Source organism: Pseudochaenichthys georgianus, chromosome 11, assembly GCF_902827115.2.
Source record: "Pseudochaenichthys georgianus chromosome 11, fPseGeo1.2, whole genome shotgun sequence".
NCBI lineage: Eukaryota > Metazoa > Chordata > Actinopteri > Perciformes > Channichthyidae > Pseudochaenichthys > Pseudochaenichthys georgianus.
In genome coordinates, this window is record NC_047513.1 from 8,132,924 (window position 1) to 8,154,188 (window position 21,265).

General features: G+C 41.7%; 1 protein-coding gene across 1 annotated transcript in view; it reads left to right on the forward strand.

Annotated features, from left to right (window-relative positions):
* The window catches only part of LOC117455659 (microtubule-actin cross-linking factor 1, isoforms 1/2/3/4/5-like), a 256,966-nt gene extending 238,218 nt beyond the window's left edge, over positions 1–18,748 (forward strand). Inside the window, exons 89-107 of the mRNA XM_071204800.1 lie at positions 268–387; positions 480–649; positions 746–905; positions 1,303–1,497; positions 1,617–1,889; positions 2,628–2,816; positions 2,919–3,030; positions 3,151–3,296; positions 3,448–3,610; positions 3,706–3,860; positions 4,126–4,200; positions 6,259–6,276; positions 8,304–8,421; positions 9,815–9,895; positions 10,528–10,560; positions 13,291–13,505; positions 14,525–14,647; positions 15,714–15,822; positions 16,544–18,748. Of these exons, the coding sequence (XP_071060901.1) occupies positions 268–387; positions 480–649; positions 746–905; positions 1,303–1,497; positions 1,617–1,889; positions 2,628–2,816; positions 2,919–3,030; positions 3,151–3,296; positions 3,448–3,610; positions 3,706–3,860; positions 4,126–4,200; positions 6,259–6,276; positions 8,304–8,421; positions 9,815–9,895; positions 10,528–10,560; positions 13,291–13,505; positions 14,525–14,647; positions 15,714–15,822; positions 16,544–16,785 (2,697 nt within the window). The 3' untranslated portion in view covers positions 16,786–18,748. The remainder of the gene's footprint in view (positions 1–267; positions 388–479; positions 650–745; positions 906–1,302; positions 1,498–1,616; positions 1,890–2,627; positions 2,817–2,918; positions 3,031–3,150; positions 3,297–3,447; positions 3,611–3,705; positions 3,861–4,125; positions 4,201–6,258; positions 6,277–8,303; positions 8,422–9,814; positions 9,896–10,527; positions 10,561–13,290; positions 13,506–14,524; positions 14,648–15,713; positions 15,823–16,543) is intronic.
* The last annotated feature ends 2,517 nt before the right edge of the window (positions 18,749–21,265 follow it).

The following is a 21,265-nucleotide window of genomic DNA, read 5'->3' on the forward strand; positions in this document are numbered from 1 at the left end:
AAATACAAGAAGATATAAAAAGCTGTTGTTGTCCCATGAAGACCAAGGAGATGCTGAGGATTAATTGTCAATATAAATACAATGAAATGATTGTCTGTGTGGGCAATATGGCTTTTGAGCTTAATGTCTCTCTATTGGTTACATAAATACATATTTTCAAGATTCTTTTTTTAGGAAAGAGCTGAATTGTTATTAACTTTCATGAGTTCCAAATCATTTATGTTCATTACAAAAATATCAAACTGCAAATCTATAACTTATTTTTAGTTCCACGAGGCCTGGCGGAAGCTGACAGACTGGCTGGAGGAAGCCGAGAAGCGACTGGACTCAGAGCTGGAGATCTCCAACGAGCCGGATAAGATCAAAGTACAACTGGCCAAACACAAGGTACTGAAGCAAGTTATTATACTCACTCAATACTTTCTCTCCTTTGTTGTGTTTCCATCTACAAAACGTTTCCTTTCCCTCCCTTTCTCCAGGAGTTTCAGAAAGCTATGGGCTCGAAGCAGCCGGTTTACGACACTACAGTGAGGTCCGGGAGGGCCATGAGGGACAAGGCCCAGCTGCCTGCAGACACCCAGAAAATGGACCACCTGGTGGGAGAGATCCGCGACAAGTGGGACACCGTCTGTGGCAAGAGTGTAGAGAGGTGAGAGGATGAAGGAGGGACGATAAAACGTGATTATCCACGTACGATCCAGATGCAGTATATTAATAAAGATGTGTTTGTTTCTTCTCCATCCAGACAACACAAGCTGGAGGAGGCTCTGCTGTTCTCAGGTCAGTTTGCAGAGGCTCTGCAGGCCCTGGTGGACTGGCTTTACCGGGTGGAGCCCCAGCTGGCTGAAGACCTGCCCGTCCATGGAGATCTGGATCTGGTGTCCAACCTGATGGACTCACACAAGGTGTGTAAACAGAACTCATCAGATATAAAGGAGATATAGGGCTGCAACTAACTATTTATTTTCTTCATCTATTCATCTACTGATTGTTTTTCAGAATATATATAGATATATCTAGAATATACAAAATCCCAGTTTCAAAAAGTTCCAGTTGATGTCTTTTAATTTCTGGTTTTGTCAAACCCAGATATTCATATTAATATGATGGAAATCAGGAAATATACATCTCAGAGGCTAAAAACACTTTTTTGCATGAAAATTCACTGAACCGTTATCAAGATAGTTGTCAATTTGGTCATGTAATGAAAGATTAATATTTAGTTTTATAGTTTATATTTCTTTATTATTATAATATTACAGGATATTCTGATTCTGACTTTGTTCGTCTTTAAACCTGCAGGCTTTCCAGAAAGAGATGGGGAAGAGAACCGGCAGCGTTCAGGCTCTGAAGCGCTCAGCCCGGGACCTGATGGACACCGGGCGCGACGACACGGCATGGGTCAAAGTTCAGCTGCAAGAGCTCAGCAACCGCTGGGACACGGTGTGCGCTCTGTCAATCACCAAGCAGACCCGCCTCCAGCAGGCCCTCAAGCAGGTCAGACAGGAAGCTGCTGATATAGACTCTTCAAACATCACACTGGGTCATTAAATAATGCACAGGACTTTATTAAAAGCCTCTCCCTTACTTTGTTAATAATACATTTTCTCCCTCAGGCAGAGGACTTCCGTACGTCGATACAGATGCTTCTGGAGTGGCTCTCTGAGGCCGAACAGACGCTCCGTTTCCGTGGCGTCCTCCCCGAAGAGGCGGAGACTCTGCAGGCGCTGCTGCACACACATCGGGACTTCATGAGCACGGTGGAGGAGAAGAGGGCGGACGTGAACAAGGCGGCTGGCATGGGAGAGGGCATCCTGACCCTCTGCCACTCTGACTCCATCACCACCATCAAACACTGGATCACCATCATCAGGGCGCGCTTCGAGGAGGTGAGGAAGGGCGCTCGCAGGGTTTACTTTTTATAAGCATTGTTGTTTAGAGGATTAACACCAGATTTTCTTCTTTAATAATTCGAACAAAAGAAGTCTATCATATTTTTTTTCTGGAAACAGTTATTTTCAAGACATATCCCTTTTAAGCATGCATCAGCGTTGCAGTTGCTGCCAGAAGATGTCATCATTGTAGTTTTTTATAACGTTTTAAGCCACATATCTCCAGTAAACCTCTTGGATATTGCTTGTATTTTAACCAAATGAACGATTATTGTCATATATGAATTTGTATTTGTCAGAGAAACAAGTTAAAGCACAAGCAGCTACCCCCACCTCATGTGTCCACCAAACTACATTCGAAATACGCAGACTTTTAACGTGAAACTGATTTATACAGTGTTTAGTTGTATTGAAGTGGAGGAGACCTGTGCAGATCATTCGGTTGGTCTGTTTGAAAATCTCCTGAAAAATGATCAGTAGAAACCGACGACTTTGACTCATTACCATGTTCCCATGCTTCTATCAAATTCTTTTTTCCGATTGAGAGACCCCGAGTGGCGGAAAATGACTGTTTAAATATTATTTTAAAGGTTGTCATTTAAACCTTTGAGCATTCTGGTTTAAGATCTAGAAGACCCTAAATGTATTTTCCTCCTCTCAACCTTTATTTACAGAGGGATATAATGACGACATGATATGCATTTCTTCTATTCATCGGCTCAATTTGCTCTACAGGTGCTGACGTGGGCCAAACAGCACGAGCAGCGCCTGGAGACGGCTCTGACCGAAGTGCTCAACAATGCCAACCTGCTGGAGGAGCTGTTGTCATGGCTGCAGTTTGCTGAGACCACATTGGTCCAGAAAGACACAGAACAGCTTCCTCAGGACATCACACAGCTGAAGACACTCATCACAGAACACCAGGTGGGCTGACCCAAACAGCCAAACATTGGACCTGCCTGTGTTTGTACACTCCAATAACAGTTGTGTGGTCCAGCTTTGCTTACTAAGTTCTGGTGTTCTCAGATATTTATGGAGGAGATGACGAGGAAGCAGCCAGATGTCGACAAAGTGACTAAGACCTACAAAAGAAAACCAGCCGAGGCTCCCAGCAGCCTGGCCGAGAGGAGGGGAGCTCGTAAGTCACCTGTGTTTACCTTCAGATGCATAAATATTATCTTCTCCCACCTTTTGACTTGAGCGTGAGTATTACTGAAAGTTTACCAGAAGGGACTAAGAGGCTGTGTTAACCGTGCAGGCAAAAACCAGCAGCAGCAGGCGGCCATGCAGGTCTCTGGGGGAAACCCCCGCCTCAACCAACTGTGTGCCCGCTGGCAGCAGGTCTGGCTGCTGGCTCTCGACCGCCAGCGCAAACTCAACGATGGACTGGACCGACTGGAGGAGGTACATTTCCTGTCAACACCATCTAATTGAGCCTACATTTAGATATGTAGCAATCTAACAAAAGTTAAACCCTATATTGGCATTTTTCTAGATATTTCTATCACTATGACATGAAATGTGTAACAGCACTGACTCCATTATCCATGTTCAGCTCAAAGAGTTTGCCAACTTCGACTTCGATGTGTGGAGGAAGAAGTACATGCGCTGGATGAACCATAAGAAGTCCCGAGTCATGGACTTCTTCAGACGCATCGACAAGGACCAGGATGGAAAGATCACCCGGCAGGAGTTCATAGACGGCATCCTGGCATCAAGTATGTGATGAGGGACAGTGACGAGGTGGACGTCTTGTTTTTACAGTTCTAAAGACAGTAAGTGATGTGTGGATTCCTGTTGTCTGTGTGCGCAGAGTTCCCCACCAGCAGGCTGGAGATGACCGCAGTGGCAGACATCTTTGACAGAGACGGAGACGGCTACATCGACTACTACGAGTTTGTTGCTGCTCTGCACCCCAACAAGGACGCCTACAGACCCACCACTGATGCTGATAAGATAGAGGATGAGGTGAGGAAAATCTAAAGGAAATGACTTGGAAGATTGGGCGAATGCATAGTAGTCTGGAAGCATTCATTCAGGGAGTTCTCAAATCGATTTTACAAGTATTACAAGTTTTTAATTATTTAATTCATGTATTGTTTTTTCTGACTGTGTATTCTCATTTGATCTGCCTTGTCTGGTTTTCTTTTCTTTTGTAAAGCACTTGTAGAGCGCTATATATCTTAAGCTCAACGTTACTAAGTTATAATTCACTGTTTGTGTTGTTGTGCAGGTGACACGGCAGGTCGCACAGTGTAAATGTGCCAAGAGGTTCCAAGTGGAGCAGATAGGAGAGAACAAATACCGGGTAAGTTCAGCTCATTCTCCGGATCAATTTCAAATGATTCTATTTTATAAACTTAAGATACTATGAAAGAGGAATTACTGAGATTATCAGACAAATACAACAGTTACAGTTAAGTGTGATTGATACTTTGGCTAACCGTTCATGAGGGGCATGTTTTTAGACACATCTAGAGCCAGATTTATTTTGTTCTTCATCAAAACCACTTCTGCAAAAACTGTTACTATTTAGTCCATATTGTTGCTTTATGTGTAATAAGAAAATAGCATGTTAAATTGCTAGAATTGACTTTGTGAACACTGTTTCGTCCAGGTTTGATGAATGGTTCTGTTATCATTCATTGCCTGTCTTCTTCGTCTAGCAGGCTCCAAATAACTTCATAACATTTCTCTTGTTCTTCCATCTCTCATCATGATCTCATGGTGTATTAAGAGTTGTCTGCATCATGACATATCATTACATGTCATGATAGCAATGATATAACATATCTCACAGCCAGGATTGTCGGCTGAGCCCTCTTTATCATCACCATAACATTAACAACACCATGTGACTGCACACACACTCTGCTGGGCATGACGCTGCTGTCAGGTGATTTCCGAACAAAGTAGGTTTAAGGACTTTTCATCCCTAATCTAGCTAAACCTGTTTCAGCCGATAAACCACATTTGGAGGTAATTTAAATTCTGGAATTGTATCCATATTCATCTACTTGTTTATGTTTTTACTTTATGTACTTACATATTTTCCTTGAAAGTTAGAGTACAGTTTTTTTGTTTTTGACAAATATTGTGATTCAATCTGTTAAATGATGTAACTGCTTCCACACAGAAGAACCCAATGTGGGAGACGCATGTTTCAGCCTACCTACATTACAAACAAGTATAAATATGTAACACATTAAAGGAGGGTTCTGGTCTTGGTTTTAATTTTTGGATTATTATATTTTATTTTATAAAAAGCTTCAGGAGCTACACTACAGTGATTCCCCCAGCAGTCTGTGTGCATGTGTGCAGCACTTTACAGCGGTCATAAAGTCAGTTTGTAACAGCAGCACTCACTGGATGTGCTGCAGTCTGTGTTCACTCATCACTATCCTCAGGGTAATGATATCCAGCGTCTGGCTGCAGGACACTGGGACACTAACGCCACACCAATCGGCTTCTGTCTCATTGGTTGTCTGTCTTGTCTCTGCTCATGTTTGTGTCTCGCTTCACTTTTCTTCACCATTCTTGCCTTCAAGTAACTGTCATTAGCTGAAACATTTAAATTGGGCTTCACCCTATCTTCCTTTGATTTTAAATGTCACGAGGCAGATTTACGAGGTATTCTTAAAATAAATAATGTTGCCTACCTTTGTTATAATTTTCCCTTTCAATTGAAACCTGTGGAAAATGATCCTAATTGGACAATAACCCGAAGATACCCTTATAAGGGCACGAGACTGCAGTGCCCTGTGCACGAGACTGCAGTGCCCTGTGCACACACAGGAATTGAAAAATAGTAGTTGAAATGTATAACAAATACTAAAATGCATGGGATGCTTTCACATTATTTATTACTAGTGTATTTTTATTTATTTAAAACAACATTCTGCTTTGTAAAATTGTGGAAATAACTAAGATATAAAAACCTAAAATAAGTTATCTTGTTACAGCTGTACAATTTAAAAACAACTTTTAAAAAAAAAACATGTCAGTACTTAAATTCTCATGAGTATGCATAGATTCAGATTTAATAAATCCTAAATCCTCTGTTTTCGGAGGATTTTAAAAAAGATATCTTCTCAAGACTGATTGGTGAGAAATGCCTATTATACACTCTAACATCCGTCATTCATATCCACTGCATCTTTCCGCTTCCACAACTAATTCTAAGCTCAAATAACAGAAATAATGAAATGTAACCTTTATTGGAACCAGTATTTAAAAGATCTTGTCCACATATAAACTGTACCCATTCCTACATTACCAGCCTCAGTTGTCAGTACGTGTTGTTTCACTCCTGCTCTGTTTCTTTCTCCTTGTGTTCCTGTGCTGCGTGTCTTCTGGATGTATGTAGTTCTTCCTCGGAAACCAGGTAAAGTGCCGCTGCCGCTGCTCTGATTGGATGTGTGAAATCTGCTTCCTGTAATCCCAAACCAATGGAGTGCTATGAGGGGCCGTACAGGCCGTAATTCATGCTGGTCCTCTCACACTCATACATTCTCCTTTTACATACATACATTTTCACTCTCATATACATATATATTTACACTCACACATTCATACATTTTGCTCTCATATTATCATATTTCAATGCACACATTCATACATTGTCACTCACACATTTATACATTTGTCACTCACACATTTATACATTTTGCTCTCATGCATTCAATGTTTACATTTAATATTATAAATAATATATGCGTGTCTGAAGACAATGTATGTATGCAAGAGAAGAATGCATGTATGTGAGAGAAAGTAGTGGAATATAAGGAGTATGGTTGAAACGGAAGGCAGGTCATTATCGCGCTGTGATTGGCTCAGAAGGTCGAGCGGGGCGGGCTCATGTTCAGGACTTCTGATTCAAATCAACATGACGGAGGGAGATGAATCCGTGTATCTACGGACCATTTGTTTTTATTTATTAAACAAGTAAACGGAAGAGCGTCTGAGAGGCGTTTTTGTTTTTACCTTACTTAATGGTCATTGGAGCGAGGTGCGCGGCAAAACTCACGGATGTGATTTCAAAACAAAAAGCACTCGTTTGCTTGGAACGTTGATAATATTATAAACGAGGTGAATTTAGCGATCACTACGAAAAGTGCCAAGACACACATTGAGCCCAGAAAATGAATGTTATTAAGGGCTGTAAATATAATAAGCCTGTGTCTAAAATGGAAAACATTGTTAGGAAATGTAAACTATACAGCGGTTCTGCACTGCGGTCACTCAGCCGTCTCTTGAGTTTGTTTTTTCAAATCAGCTGCTCTTCATTATTTTTCCTGCTATATTTGACGAGTGATACAAATATTTTTTACCATAAGTTCTTAATAAAACTGACACTCAGTAGGCTACTAGTTAACCCTTCATGTTGATTTGAATCAGAAGTCCTGAACATGAGCCCGCCCCGCTCGACCGTCTGAGCCAATCACAGCGCGATAATGACCTGCCTTCCGTTTCAACCATACTCCTTCCGTTTCCACTACTTTCTCTCTCACATACATGCATTCTTCTCTTGCATACATATATTGTCTTCAGACATGCATATATTATTTATAATATTAAATGTAAACATTGAATGAATGTGCACGAGAGCAAAATGTATAAATGTGTGAGTGAAAATGTATGAATGTGTGCATTGAAATATGATAATATGAGAGTGAAAATGTCTGAATGTAAAAGCAGAATGTATGAGTGTAAGAGGACCAGTATGAATTACGGCCCCTGATAGTGCTGTCCTTAACACGCTTGCAAAAAAGTATATCTTTATAATAAATCCTGATTTTTAAAAAGAAAAGGAAAGAGGAGCACTCCATTGTGGCTTTGCAACGTGTAAGCAGGTTTCATCATCTGGTTGTGTTCCCGCTGTGATGTGTTTGGTGTTGAGTGTGACAAATTGCACAATGAGAAGCAGGCCACATGCTGCAGTGGTGATTAGTGGTGAGGTGATGTGGACTGAAGCTGGAAGCAACTCAAGCTGCTGGGAGAGAGATCCAGAACATTCCTTCTGTATCGCCTTGGACTTCTGCTTTGCTCGGCAGTTTCAATAAAGCATAGACGGAATATAAACCTATGTATAATTTGTATCATTCTTATATTTGGGTGGCTTGGTGAAAAATGCATTAGATTGACTCTTTAGTTCTGCTAGTGCATGTTCTTTGTTGCATGAAGGAGAACACATTGTGTGTTCAAATCTAGTAAATGGGCTGCTGTGATTTAATTAAACAATCAATATCAAATATGACTTCACTCACTGACTGTCTCCTTTTCCTGATTCCCTCACTCTCTTTTCCTTGCTTCCTATTCGGCCTTTTTCTACTCTGTTCATTTATCTCTTTCCCTCTTTTCTTCTTATTTCTCTCCGTCCCTCCCCCCCCCCCCTTTATTCTACCTCCTCAGTTTGGAGACTCTCAGCAGCTGCGTCTGGTGAGGATTCTGCGCAGCACGGTGATGGTGAGAGTCGGAGGAGGCTGGATGGCTCTGGATGAGTTCCTGGTCAAAAATGATCCGTGCAGAGGTGAGTGATTTATTATGTCTCCCACTGACACACACAGAGACACACAGACACACACTGACACACACAGAGACACACACTGACACACACAGAGACACACAGACACACATACAACCTTGAGACATGTCTCTCAAACGCCGAAGCAGAGATTCCCCCACATACACACACACACACACACACACACAATTACACATTAGTTCCCTCTTGTCTCACTTTCAGGCATTCATATTCATTAAGAGCCCGACTGATAAGGATTTTCTTTGGGTCAGATAATAGTTAATTTTTTTCAAGATAAACAGTTTTGAAGTATATCTTCTATATTTTGGTTAATTTATGAATTTAAGTTTTTTAATTTATTTGTACTGTACTTTCTAAAGGTACCCTTTAAACCTCCAAATGACTTTAATCAGGAGTTTTGTTCTTAACATATTTAGGATTATAGAATCTATAAAAGTAATAAACAACTTTTTTTGAGAGGTGGTCTTGAAGAGACAGGCGCTAAAACGGGGCGTTTTGGGTGAATCCAGACAAACAATATGAGAAACATATTGTGTTAAAGTATTTAAACATGTTTTAGTATAAACCTGAAATACAAGTATGAACCTGAGAACAGCATATGTTACCTGGTTTGGGCAAACATTTTAGATTATAAAAAAAACATGTCACCAAAGACTCAATCATCCTGTTCTTTAATCTATTCTTCAATAGAACTTCTTCCGTTCTCTTGCTATTCCTACATTTGAGATATTTGTACTGCAATTGTATCTTACTTCATATACGCATATTACGCCATGATATATACACTCAAAACGATACCGAAGGATTGGTTTAAAATGGGGGTTTTTCTATCGCGAAAGAAACGGCTGAAAAACTTTTTTAAGATATGTTTAAAAAGTCAATAAAGGGCCTTATTATGTCTCTTGGTCGGGCTCCAACACTTCCACAAACACACCCTCCCCGTGTCCTTTACGAAAACAAACACGTTCGTGGTTCCTGCACCGAGCTCTTGACAGAAGGAAGAGACAACATGCAGATGAGTGCAGTGAGCTGAAGGGAAACAGCGTGTGTGGAGTTGCCTGTCAGCAGGTGATGCAGTGAACCGCTGCCCCCCCCCCCACTCCTCTCTCCAGCGTATCCTACAGTGTCGTCTACATCTGGTGTTTCCCTCTTCATCTCCTTTCCCTCTTCATCTCCTTTCCCTCTTCATCTCTTATCCCTCTTCATCTCTTATCCCTCAAGTTAATCATTTGACCTTATCACATTTTATTTCTGATTCTATCCTGTCTTATTTGATTCATTCTCTTTCAAATAAAACGGTAGTATTGCATGGTGCATGGTCCTCAGTTCTCTACTTCTTCCTCCCTCCCACCCTCCCTCCTTTTTTCTCTTTCTCCAGTGCAACACCCTGGACTTAAGATCCTCCGCTCCGATTCCAGTAGCTCCATCTCATCTCGTATAGGTTGGACTTCCCTCTCCCGTACGCTTCCACTCTCTCCTAACAGCCTGTCTCTGTTCCTCTCTCTCTCTCTCTCTCTCTCTCTCTCTCTCTCTCTCTCTCTCTCTCTCTCTCTCTCTCTCTCCTGGACTACCTCTTCCAAAAGCCTTCTATTTTCTTCCTCTGTGTTCTCCTCCTCTCTCCTCCTCTGGTTTGTTGCTGTGCCTTGCTGACTGATCACCTGACCAATGTTATGTCTCCCCACTGTTCTGCTCTTCCTCCCGGTTGTTGCCCCTCATGCAAGTTCTGATAATCTGACTCGTTGTTCTACACTATTCTCAGGGGTCACTGACGTGTGTGTGTGTGTGTGTGTGTGTGTGTGTGTGTGTGTGTGTGTGTGTGTGTGTGTGTGTGTGTGTGTGTGTGTGTGTGTGTGTGTGTGTGTGTGTGTGTGTGTGTGTGTGTGTGTGTGTGTGTGTGTGTGTGTGTGTGTGTGTGTGTGTGTGTGTGTGTGTGTGTGTGTGTGTGTGTGTGTGTGTGTGTGTGTGTGTGTGTGTGTGTGTGTGTGTGTGTGTTTCTGTTTCTGTTTCTGAGAAGTGATATCTTTATGTGTGAGACGTTTCTTCATTCCTCGATGAGCATGCTGTATTTCACACGGTCTCTTTGTCTCTCAGTGACAGTCACTCCTGGCTATTTCTGCTGCCGAGGTATCTACCCTTCCTCTTTCTCTCTGCTCCTCTCTCACTCTCCATCCGTCAGTCGTTCAGCTGTCAGTCTCCATCTTTAACCTCGGCTGTGTGTCTTCATATATATACTGTGTGTGTGTGTTTCTAACTGTCAGGTGTGTGTGTGTGTGTGTGTGTGTGTGTGTGTGTGTGTGTGTGTGTGTGTGTGTGTGTGTGTGTGTGTGTGTGTGTGTGTGTGTGTGTGTGTGTGTGTGTGTGTGTGTGTGTGTGTGTGTGTGTGTGTGTGTGTGTGTGTGTGTGTGTGTGTGTGTGTGTGTGTGTGTGTGTGTGTGTGTGTGTTTCTAACTGTCAGGTGTGTGTGTTGAGGCATTGATGTCTTGTCTTTGTGCTACATGCAAATCATGCTTCCTTCACTCACACCAAAGCAGGAGCTGGCCAACCCCTGGTCTTGATATTTCTTTTAATTCTATTTTCTGAAGTTCTTTTTTGAAAAAATATACTTCAAATGAATAAAATGTTGAGCAATAAAAGAAGCATGAGTGGAGAGGCCTAGCAGAAAATAAGACATATTGTATGTAGCAGCCAATAGTGCAATAACTACTGTCAATGTAATAACTTAATCATCTACTTCTAATTCAAGTTTAAGTTTGAACTTACCTGGAATGTGATAATAACTCAATCACAATACAATACGTTTTTATTGATAAGTTTATTATTATTTTGTTGTCATGGGACAAAGCCTCTTCAAAGAGATCTATATGTCTAATAATACATCCTAAGAGCAATTGTCTGTGACACTTGATAATAAATACAACTTAAAAATAGTGATAGCTACCCCAGCTTATAATGTATTAACCAGCCAATGATCTAATAACTTATTACATGATGTGTTATTGGTCTGTTATTAGTTATAATCATTATTAGTAAGTTATGACTTAACTTAATATCGTTAAGAAAGACAGTTCAGTTTGCAGCTGCTATAACACTAAAACAACGTTATATTGTTCTAGTGCTCGGATGTGTTCTTTCTCTAATGTAAAAAAGTAAACTCCTCACATGCTCCGCAGACAGTGAGTGTAAGACCTGGGAGTGGCCAGCCTGGGTTCCTAACAGCGCTGGCTTCCAACGTGGCTCCTTTAAATGTGAAGGCTGGTTGGTGGGAGACACAATTACAGGGTGCACCTGGCTGGGTGGCGGTGAGGGGGGACCTAATTGCAGGGTGCACCCGTTTAATTGAGCCGCCTTGCTGTTCGGTTGCTAGGGACGATGGCTGCAAGGCTAGGAGTTGCACTGCTGTTACGGCTAGCTGCAGCCTTCTATTCTCTCTTACTCTTCTTTTTTTGGACTTCTCACACTCTCTTTATTAGTTTGTTTCTCTACCATATTTCCTTTGTGTCTGTCTCTCTCTCTCTCTCTCTCTCTCTCTCTCTCTCTCTCTCTCTCTCTCTCTCTCTCTGTGGCTGGCTTCTCCAGGCTTGTTGTTGTCTGCTGGGGCTGCTGCTCTACTTTCTGTACGAGAATGCTGCTGAGTGTGTTATAAAAAAAGGAGAAACCCTGAATCTCTGGGCAATCTCCCGCTAAGCATAAAGCAGGCATGACCTCCACATGTTCTCATACACGCTCTGTGAGACACAGCACAGACGCTTCTCCGCAGGGAGAAGGAAAATAAATTCCACTGGGAGACATTGGTGAAAAACGAGAGAAGAGAGGCTGTGCTTTTTGCTCCCACCAAACCGTAGATGTTCTCATGCAAATACGCAATGAAAGTATGTGGGCATTCTTTTCACTAAACTGGAGACACTTGCCATTGCTACAAGGAAGGGTTTAACATGATGGGAAATATGCTTCCAGAGAGTCAGCGTCAGACAGGCTAGCCTCTTTTTCACCACCTTCTATAGCTCTCTGTCTGCTGTTATTCAATATATGCTTGACTTACCCGACTCCCCCATAGACTTATCTGTTAAGCCGCATTGTTAGCCTTTGAAGTACCGAAGCTTATGGGAAATACTGTCTGTTAAATGCTCAACATATATTGAATGAACAACATTACAGTCTTTTTAAAAGGTAAAATGATGCATATGAATCAGGTCACACCACATCCTGTAGATTTGCAATGATTTTCAGCAGGCTTTGTGTCATTGCAACGTGTTGCAGTATTACCGGCCCACTGCTGGCAAAAGTTTACCGTATGTCAGAGACCGTGTCATGTGGTGTTGTCTAACTGACTGGAGCAGACGGGTGGAAGGTGAGCATTGCAACAACACGAAGCCGGTTGAGAATTGGCACATATGCAACGAAATCCTCTGGAGGAAAACAGACGAGCGTTTTTCCCCAAACTCTTTAATCAGCACCGTATTAGCAGTTTTGTTATTATATCTTATTGAGAAGAACAATTTCCGTAGTTATGAAAAATATTTTCCACGGTGGTGAAAAAGACCACTGGAGTTAAGTGGGGAATCTGTCTGCAGCGATGACACTGTGTCTCCAAAGCGTGTCCACTTTCGTTGCGTATCAATTTAATTCATTTACTTCTATGTTAGCTCTCAAACACAGTCACTCACCTCTCCCCTTAAAAACTGCACTTATTAACCTCTGAACCCCTCACGTGCACTCTCGAATGACACATGCACGGACTTTGAAGTCTGCAGTTGAAGCACTGACTCTCTCCCTCACTGTGCTTGCTGCCTCTGCCGCCCCCTGCTGGAGGAGAACTGTGAGCCCCCCCTAACAGACTGTTGTGTCTCTCTGCAGCTCGGGGCCGCACCAACCTGGAGCTGAGGGAGAAGTTCATCCTCCCTGAGGGGGCGTCTCAGGGTCTGGCCGCCTTCCGGTCCCGAGGGCGGCGCTCCAAGCCGGGGTCCCGTAACGCCTCGCCCACCCGTTCCTCCTCCTCGGCCTCGGCCTCCCACAGCGGGGCCTCGCTCCCCTCGGCCCCCGCCACACCCACGGCCTCTGCATCATCCAGGGTAAGAGATCACATCAGAGGGCTTTCCATGGACTGTTTGGTCCTTAATGAAGTTTGTCTCTTCATAATGTCCACTGCATCCATGACAACAGGAATACAAGTCATGCATGAAGCAGTTTTATACAACACAACCAACATGTTCTACATTTAAAAAGAATACAAATAAATTAAGGATACATTTGATTTGAAATGTGTCTCCAATTTTAATTTAAAAAATACGTCATCTTCATTGTGTTCACACTGAGTTAAAACGCAAAGGGCATCATTGCTAGGGAACATTGATGGTGTTTTTAAAAATAAAACACCATCAATTTTAACACAGACAAAAAATGTGCAGTTGCATAGCAGAAAGCTATAGAGCATTAAACATATGTTTAATTTAGCAGAAGGCTATAGAGCATTAAACATATGTTTAATTTAGCAGAAAGCTATAGAGCATTAAACATATGTTTAATTTAGCAGAAAGCTATAGAGCATTAAACATATGTTTAATTTAGCAGAAAGCTATAGAGTATTAAACATATGTTTAATTAAATCAAGAGTTGAGGTACTGCCTCTGTCAAGCTTTGATGCTCGTGACATTTGTTAGCACCATTTTTCTTTGGATTATAGTGTGAATGTGTGTGTGTGTGTGTGTGTGTGTGTGTGTCACACATTGTTCAGTAGTTGTTGTCATCCTCCTGTTGTTGTTGTTGTTGTTGTTGTTGTTGTTGTTGTTGTCACCACATCCTTAACTGTAATTTATTTTTTGTTTTTGTTCTCATTCATCTTTTTGCCTTTTCCTGCTAACCTGCCAACAAAATCGTACTCTCTACATGGTTGGGTTCTCGGTTTAAAAAAAAAAATCACTTTTGCACAAAAACACACTGCGCTGCACTTCCTCGCTTTCCAAATGCTCATTCCCTTCCCTCCATAACTTCCTCCTTCCTTTGTTTGCTCTTCTCTTTTGCTGCTTTGCTCTCCTCCACCCTTCCTTCTTTCCATCCATCCTTCCTTGCTCCCTTTCCTTCCTTCCTTCAGTCCTCCCATACTCACTCCCGTGACTATGCCAAGCCCTGGCTGACACACAGTAAAACTCCAACGCCATCCAAGTGCCAGTGCTGCCCCGACCTCGCTCACAGCCCCACCAGTCCCGGGCACGAGGTAACACACTCACCCAGCCGCCCACCCCCCTGCTCCACCCGACCCACTCCCCTGAACCGCTACTGCACTAACGCACACTCCCGGGTGATCACACACCAACACGTAGAAACTAAGGCTGTGTGACGTGGTTTTTATGTTTGTATAAAAGATGACCTCATCGTCGGAGAGTTCTGAAACTGTTCCAACCTTCCAGAACAAACAAGGTGGTCGAGCTAAAACATGAAACATGACATTTGGAAGTTGCAGGCTTTTCAACAGGACTATATTTCTCGTGTGTTTTACCAAGGTTATTGATCATGATATAGAACGACTTTAGGAACGTCATAAAAGCAGTTTGATCAAATCAAGTTTATTGTTTAAGCCCAATATCACAAAACACATCTGTCTCAGTGTCTTTGCAGAGCAACACATGACAGTGCTAAGAGATTCAATGATTAGAATATCATTAATGACAATAGAGAATTCAAAATATAAATAAAACTAGATTAAGATACAATTAGATAAAATATAAGACAATGAAATAAATAGTTCAAATTAGAATTAATTTGATTTTGGGCCCAACTCTTATCACTTATTTAATGTAGAGTTGAAAAAATGTGTTAAAGAAATGAGTAAATCAAAAACAATCCTTTCCCAACTGTTTTTTATAGTCTGTTCTTTATTTTACAGGGTTTTCATTTATTTAAATTTATATTTTTTATAGAAAACCTTTATTATATGAATATTTGAATGGGATGATGAACCTTCAAAGTGTTTTCACTTCTCAATTGCAATAGCAATCTTTTAAAACAAAATGATATTAAGTTGATATAGTAATAAAATAGCATTTCTTTACTATAATAAAGATCAATGCTTAACTCCTCTTATGGAATATATAAATACAAACCGTTCAAAATGATATGTATCATTCTTAGAGAAGTGCGTGTCTTTGTATGGTTATCATTTGTTGTTATATCACATGTCAATGTGTATGTGATGTTTGTTTGTTTGTTTTGGTGTATTGTGATGGTTTGAAATACTGCTGTGTAGTTCTCCTCAGCTGATGTGTCCTGATGTTGTTCTGCAGGGGGCCGCGTCGGGGTCCAAACTGAAGAGACCGACGTTCCACTCCAGCCGAGGCTCGCTGAGCGGAGAGAACGGAGGAACGCCGCTCTCCGGAAAACCGGCACGCGCTGGTGAGACAACGCTCACATCTTTTATATATAAAAACTGAGTTTTTAACTTTATTATTTAATCTTCAACCATATGAAACCAAGAGTCTGCAGTCATGCTAGTGCCTAGTCTATATGGTCCTAACTAGGCACAGCGGTGCGTAAGCTAAACGCTAACATAAGCTAAACGCTAACATAAGCATTTATCAGGTATAATGTTTATCTTCTTAGATTGTTGTTGGTAATTAGCACTTAACACACAACACAGTTAAGGTTAAGGGAATGTCGTTAGTTTTGCGGGTACAGCCAAAATGTAGGATAAATTAACGTTTTAAACTGATGATGACGCTAGATGAAAAGTTGAAGATTTATTAAACTTGTTGCAGTTTCATGGAAATCCATCTGAAGCTGTGGAGACATTTTTATATCAATATGAACCTTACCTGTGGCGCTAGATTATGTTTCTACAAAATGTACTGTCGCTCTATGGAGATATCTCACTTATATGTGAAAACGTTAACCACGTGGTTGGGTTAAATAGATGTCATGGGTCAATCAAATCGGAAGGATTCCTCCTCTGGGGCCCATGGATCTGAAGAGAAATGCTCTTATATCTATTGAGATGTTTTAGGCAGATGAAATGACCAACATTACCACCCACAAAGCCCTGCCCTAATTTCCCTTTAAGAAACCAATGCTCTGCTTCTTGATTAAGCCCAATTCTCTTCTCTCCTGTCCTTGCTAGATCCGAAGCGAGGGGGGTCCACAGCGAGCGGGCAGGCAAGCCGAGCGGGCAGCCGGGCAGGCAGCAGAGCCAGCAGCCGAAGAGGCAGCGACGCTTCGGACGCCTCGGAGCTGCAGGACGCCCACTCCGTCTGCTCCGACGCCTCGGACACACCACGACGACCCGGGGCCAAACCATCCAAGATACCCACCATCTCTAAAAAAGCCCCCAGCCCAAAGACCCAGGGGGCCGCGAAAAAATAATTCAGCAATAGAAAGACTGGAGTGGAAGCGAGTATCATCGGTGCACCAGCTCTTCAATCTGAGTCCATCTAACAGGGCTCGAGGAGAGTTTGTGCACTGTGACATTTTCCAGGGGAAAGAAGGAGATGGATAGGATGGTGAATCTCCTTCTCACTCTTTCCCCGCTCTCATGGACGGACTGAGAAAACGTGCACAACAGGAGGAGGGATTCTGGTCCCAGGTCAGATTCTGTGGGGTCAAAAACCGACTTTTCCCCTTTAAGAAGCGACCCCATTTTGCCTTCCAGTCTCCTGCTTTGTCTTTCAAAAGTTCCCCCCCAAGCGTGGAACCAAACCCCAACGTGACTTGACGTGATGCTGCCTTACTTACTCACTTCTGTCCCTAACCGACGCAGAAACAGAGAAAGTCTTTAAACTGCTTTATCCCACACTGACACAAATACACACGTTTTCAAAGAGAAGCAGGGTAGGGAGTGGGACACGCCACCACCACGGCTGCAAAAACAAAGAAAGCCCAAATGAAATTCAGGAGAGAAAAAAAAAGAAAGAGAGAATTGTGGGTCATTATTTTGGCTTGTGGGCCAGATGCCTCTGCGATGAGTCTAAAAAGAAAATATGCAACGACTGCCATGTCTCTTCCTCTGGACTGGTTGGTAGGGAAACGCTCACCTCAGCAGATCTGTGTGTGGGGAGGCGGGAAAACGTTGTCCGACACACACACACACACACACACACACCGTCTAACCTCAGACTCAGAGGATGGGTGGTGGTGACGGAGCAAACACTCACACACTCGCACCGCAGCGCAGACTCCTCTCGACCGCTGGAACGTAACATCAGCCTTGTGTGTGTGTGCATTTCAGCAAAGGGCGGTGTGGTTTGGTCACATGCCGGCGTAACAATCCAACAGGATATCACAAACTGGCAAAAGAGAGGACTATTTTTAAGGTGACACTCACTAACAGCACATTACTGACAATATATGACATGTGTAACCCGATGTTCGACAACCAGCATGCACTAATTGTCTCTTCCTCTGCAGTCCCACCTCAATGTCTACGCTGCGTCGCCCTGAGCAACTCAGCAGCACACACACACACACAAGGTGGTGTGTTTAATGTGTGTATTTGTTACAGGAAATGATAGAGGTCATTGACATGAGTCACTGTATGCAAACATTTTAATTTGCGAATGTCCTTTTTTTGTTTTTCTTCTCATTGTTTTCTGGTTAATTTATAATCCAGTTGTACTTTTGTTATCTAGCTTGAAAGAAAAATCTATTTATTTTTCAGTTTCATGTCATATCACCGTTTGCGGAGTGTGATGTAGTATTATGGTTAAAGAAATTGTGTTTTTTTGTACCAAGGAAGTGGTCCGCTCCGTTTGTGTGTTTCTACTTCATTGTAACATTACATTACTCACTAGGTCGCTGGTTCTGGTGACAGCCTTGTTTGTTCTTTTCTCTTTGTTTGCTAATGACTACAATTCCCAGACCACGACCAAAGGGGTTTGCCCTTCATGTGTAGAGAGAACTACAAATATGACTGACAGGAGACCTGGTCAGAGCAGACCAATGAGAGCGGGTTGTCCTGCCTCATGTCCGTCCCCAGCGTTTCTTCTAGGCTTTTTTTCAAATGCCCGTCACTGGCGGGGCAGAGTTGTCTCTGTGTTATCTCAGTGTGAGAGATGAAGTTTATGAAAAACTAATGAAATTACAGTAAGAAAGAAGACATCTTAAGGTGATTTTTATTTATTTATTGTCTCTCTGAGGGGAGGGGGATTCGGGGCGCAGGAGACGAGTCCTCCACCTTTTGATGCTGTGCTACTCTGTGTGATGTCGAAAACATGGAGGGAGGGGTGTTACTATAGGAGTCAATTGTGTACAATTAAAACTAAAAACTCAAATTATAAACAATGTTTTTGTTCTGTTTTTGTATTAAAAATATGCTTGCAGTAAAAACCTACTCTTGTTTTGCTTGGTATTCTGACCATTTATAAATGTTCTGCATTTGATGTGTGTGAATGGGTTAGGTTTGTTAGACATTAAATTATTGGTCAATTATTCGATTATTCAATTAAACCTAGCAGTTTCACGTGCTGAATTAGTGTCAGCGACCTCATTTAATAGAGTGATCTGTCAATTGATCAAACGGTATGCTATGTGACTCCAAATAAAAAAGTATTTATTAGGCATTTCAATTTGGACATTTCATATATAACAATTAAAGGTAAAGTGTCAAAAACTTTTCAGAAGTTACACCTTGGCTTTATTCATTCTCTAATAAAAAAATCTATATTTAATCTTTGTTTCCCCAGTTGTTTATCAGACAAATAAGCTATTTGAATACATTAACTTTGGCTTTGAAAACGTGCTTCTTCTCATTTTTGTAAATATAATTGACTAAATTATATAAGTCAAAATTAAATTATTATTGTATGAATTGAAAAATACTTGTTAGACGAATCAATAACTAAATCTCATTAGAGAAGAGTTGTTTGGTCATTTTTGTCTTTAGAAATGTATCATCGACAAAATATTTGTATATGTCTGACTGTCATTTGCAGCACAAATTGGCCTTTAAAATGGTACCATTGTATGCACCGATGTAGAATTTTTGAAAGCGTGACGTTTTTCAGATTTGTTGTATCTATGTAGGGCCTAGGCTATAGGTAGACATTTATTTTGTAAATCTTGGACTACATGTATATCACCACGATAGTTTTTCTCTAATAAGCAGTGTACATTTACATCACTGCCGACATCATTCATATACTTACTTTTAGAGTTTATATGAAAATGTCCATAAGTGTATTTTTTTTTTTAAGTCATTTGGAAGGAGAAACATGGTTACCATTTTGTTTACAGCCCACAGTCACCCATGCGTGACGGCAGACCACAGACGGACATTTCTGGGTCATTATCCTGTAACAGTTTAGGACACATCCCATTGGATCTTCACACAGGGGACATGGTGGTGATAGTTGAAAGTTATTTGATTAAATTGACCTTTTTAATGTCTATTTCCCCTGCAGCTGTGTCTCTGTGAGACAGAGAGGGAGTATTTGAAAATAGCTTTGTCCTGTTTATTTGGTGGTTTTACCGGAGATGATGAGGTCTCTGCAGCTGTGTGTACACACACTCACTCCTCTCATTTTCTGTACTCTCAGTCCATCTACGCCCGTCCTCCCTGCAGTCCATCTGTCATCCCAGACTTAACTCTGATGACAGTCCCCGCTCTGGTCCACCACTTCTGTCTCTAAGGAATGTCATTTTTCAATTTCACTTGGGTTAATATGGTTTCAAGGGCATTCAGCTCCCCTTCACTCTTCACTCTTTGTCACTCCCTCTCTGTTCTTTCACCTCCGCCCCTTCATCTTCTCGCACTCCTTTCACCATTATCAGACGGAACTTTACTGAAGTTGCAGATGTACAAAGTAAAGAAAAACGAAATGGGCAGAGCGTTAATTCCTGGCATTTCGGACTCGCCCTTTCGGCCAGGACAAAATGGACCGCGTCAGTTTGGTTTGGTCAGTGTTATTCATGCCTTTCAAGTGACCACAAGTACCAAGCCGCTTTGAAGAAAAGAGTACACAAACACGGGCTGGCACAGGGCTGAGCCTCTACTATATTTGAGTCATATTCTCCCTGCAAGTTATTTCGGTTTCAACCAGGTTTCAACACCCTCATGCACAGAGAGTGTTTGCATTAGGCTACTGCAAACTAGTGAGCGACTCAGCAGTTCCCAAAAAATGGAGTGTTTAACTGGCAAGCCTATAGCCTAAAAAAGTAAACTAGATACTACTAATAACGTTTACAGACACTGTCCATAACATTTTCACGTCTGCAATTGAAGTTTTGAATACATTTAGGCTAATTAGCTTTCTTCAAATTAGCTTGCAGTATGCTAAGGTAAATTGTTAAAACACAATGATGTGGTATAGTGGTATGTTGCAAAGAATGAAGACGATTAACACTGCATTTACTGGTTTAGTTCTTGAAAGAGAATTGGCCCACAAAATAGGAAAGCCAAGCAGTTTAAAAAAAAAAAAGGTACTTCAAAGTATTTTTTATCAACTAATTTGGTAAATTAATTACGTTCTTATTGTGAATGCATTCAGTTGTATTTTGGACTTCTTCGAGTTAAGTAGTATCTTCTAGCTGCTCTGGTGCATTTAGAGCAGAGCTCAGCAGCAGCGAGAGTGTATTTTAAATGTGTAAAAGTTGTTCATGACCAGGGTGGTTCATGATCAGGGTGGTTTCCCTCCCAGCTTTCGCCTCTCGCCTTCCTTTTAAGTCTTGAAATTAAATACACTTTGAATCTCTTTCGCTAGTACGTAGAGAATTGCTGCTATTCACCGGGGCCATCAGGCCACTTGACGTACTTCCCACCAAGCCGCCTGAGACTTCACTTTGAGTAGCTATGAAAGGAAGCAGTCATGAGGAGATGAAAAGATAGATGGGTGGAGGTAAGAAGGAGAGA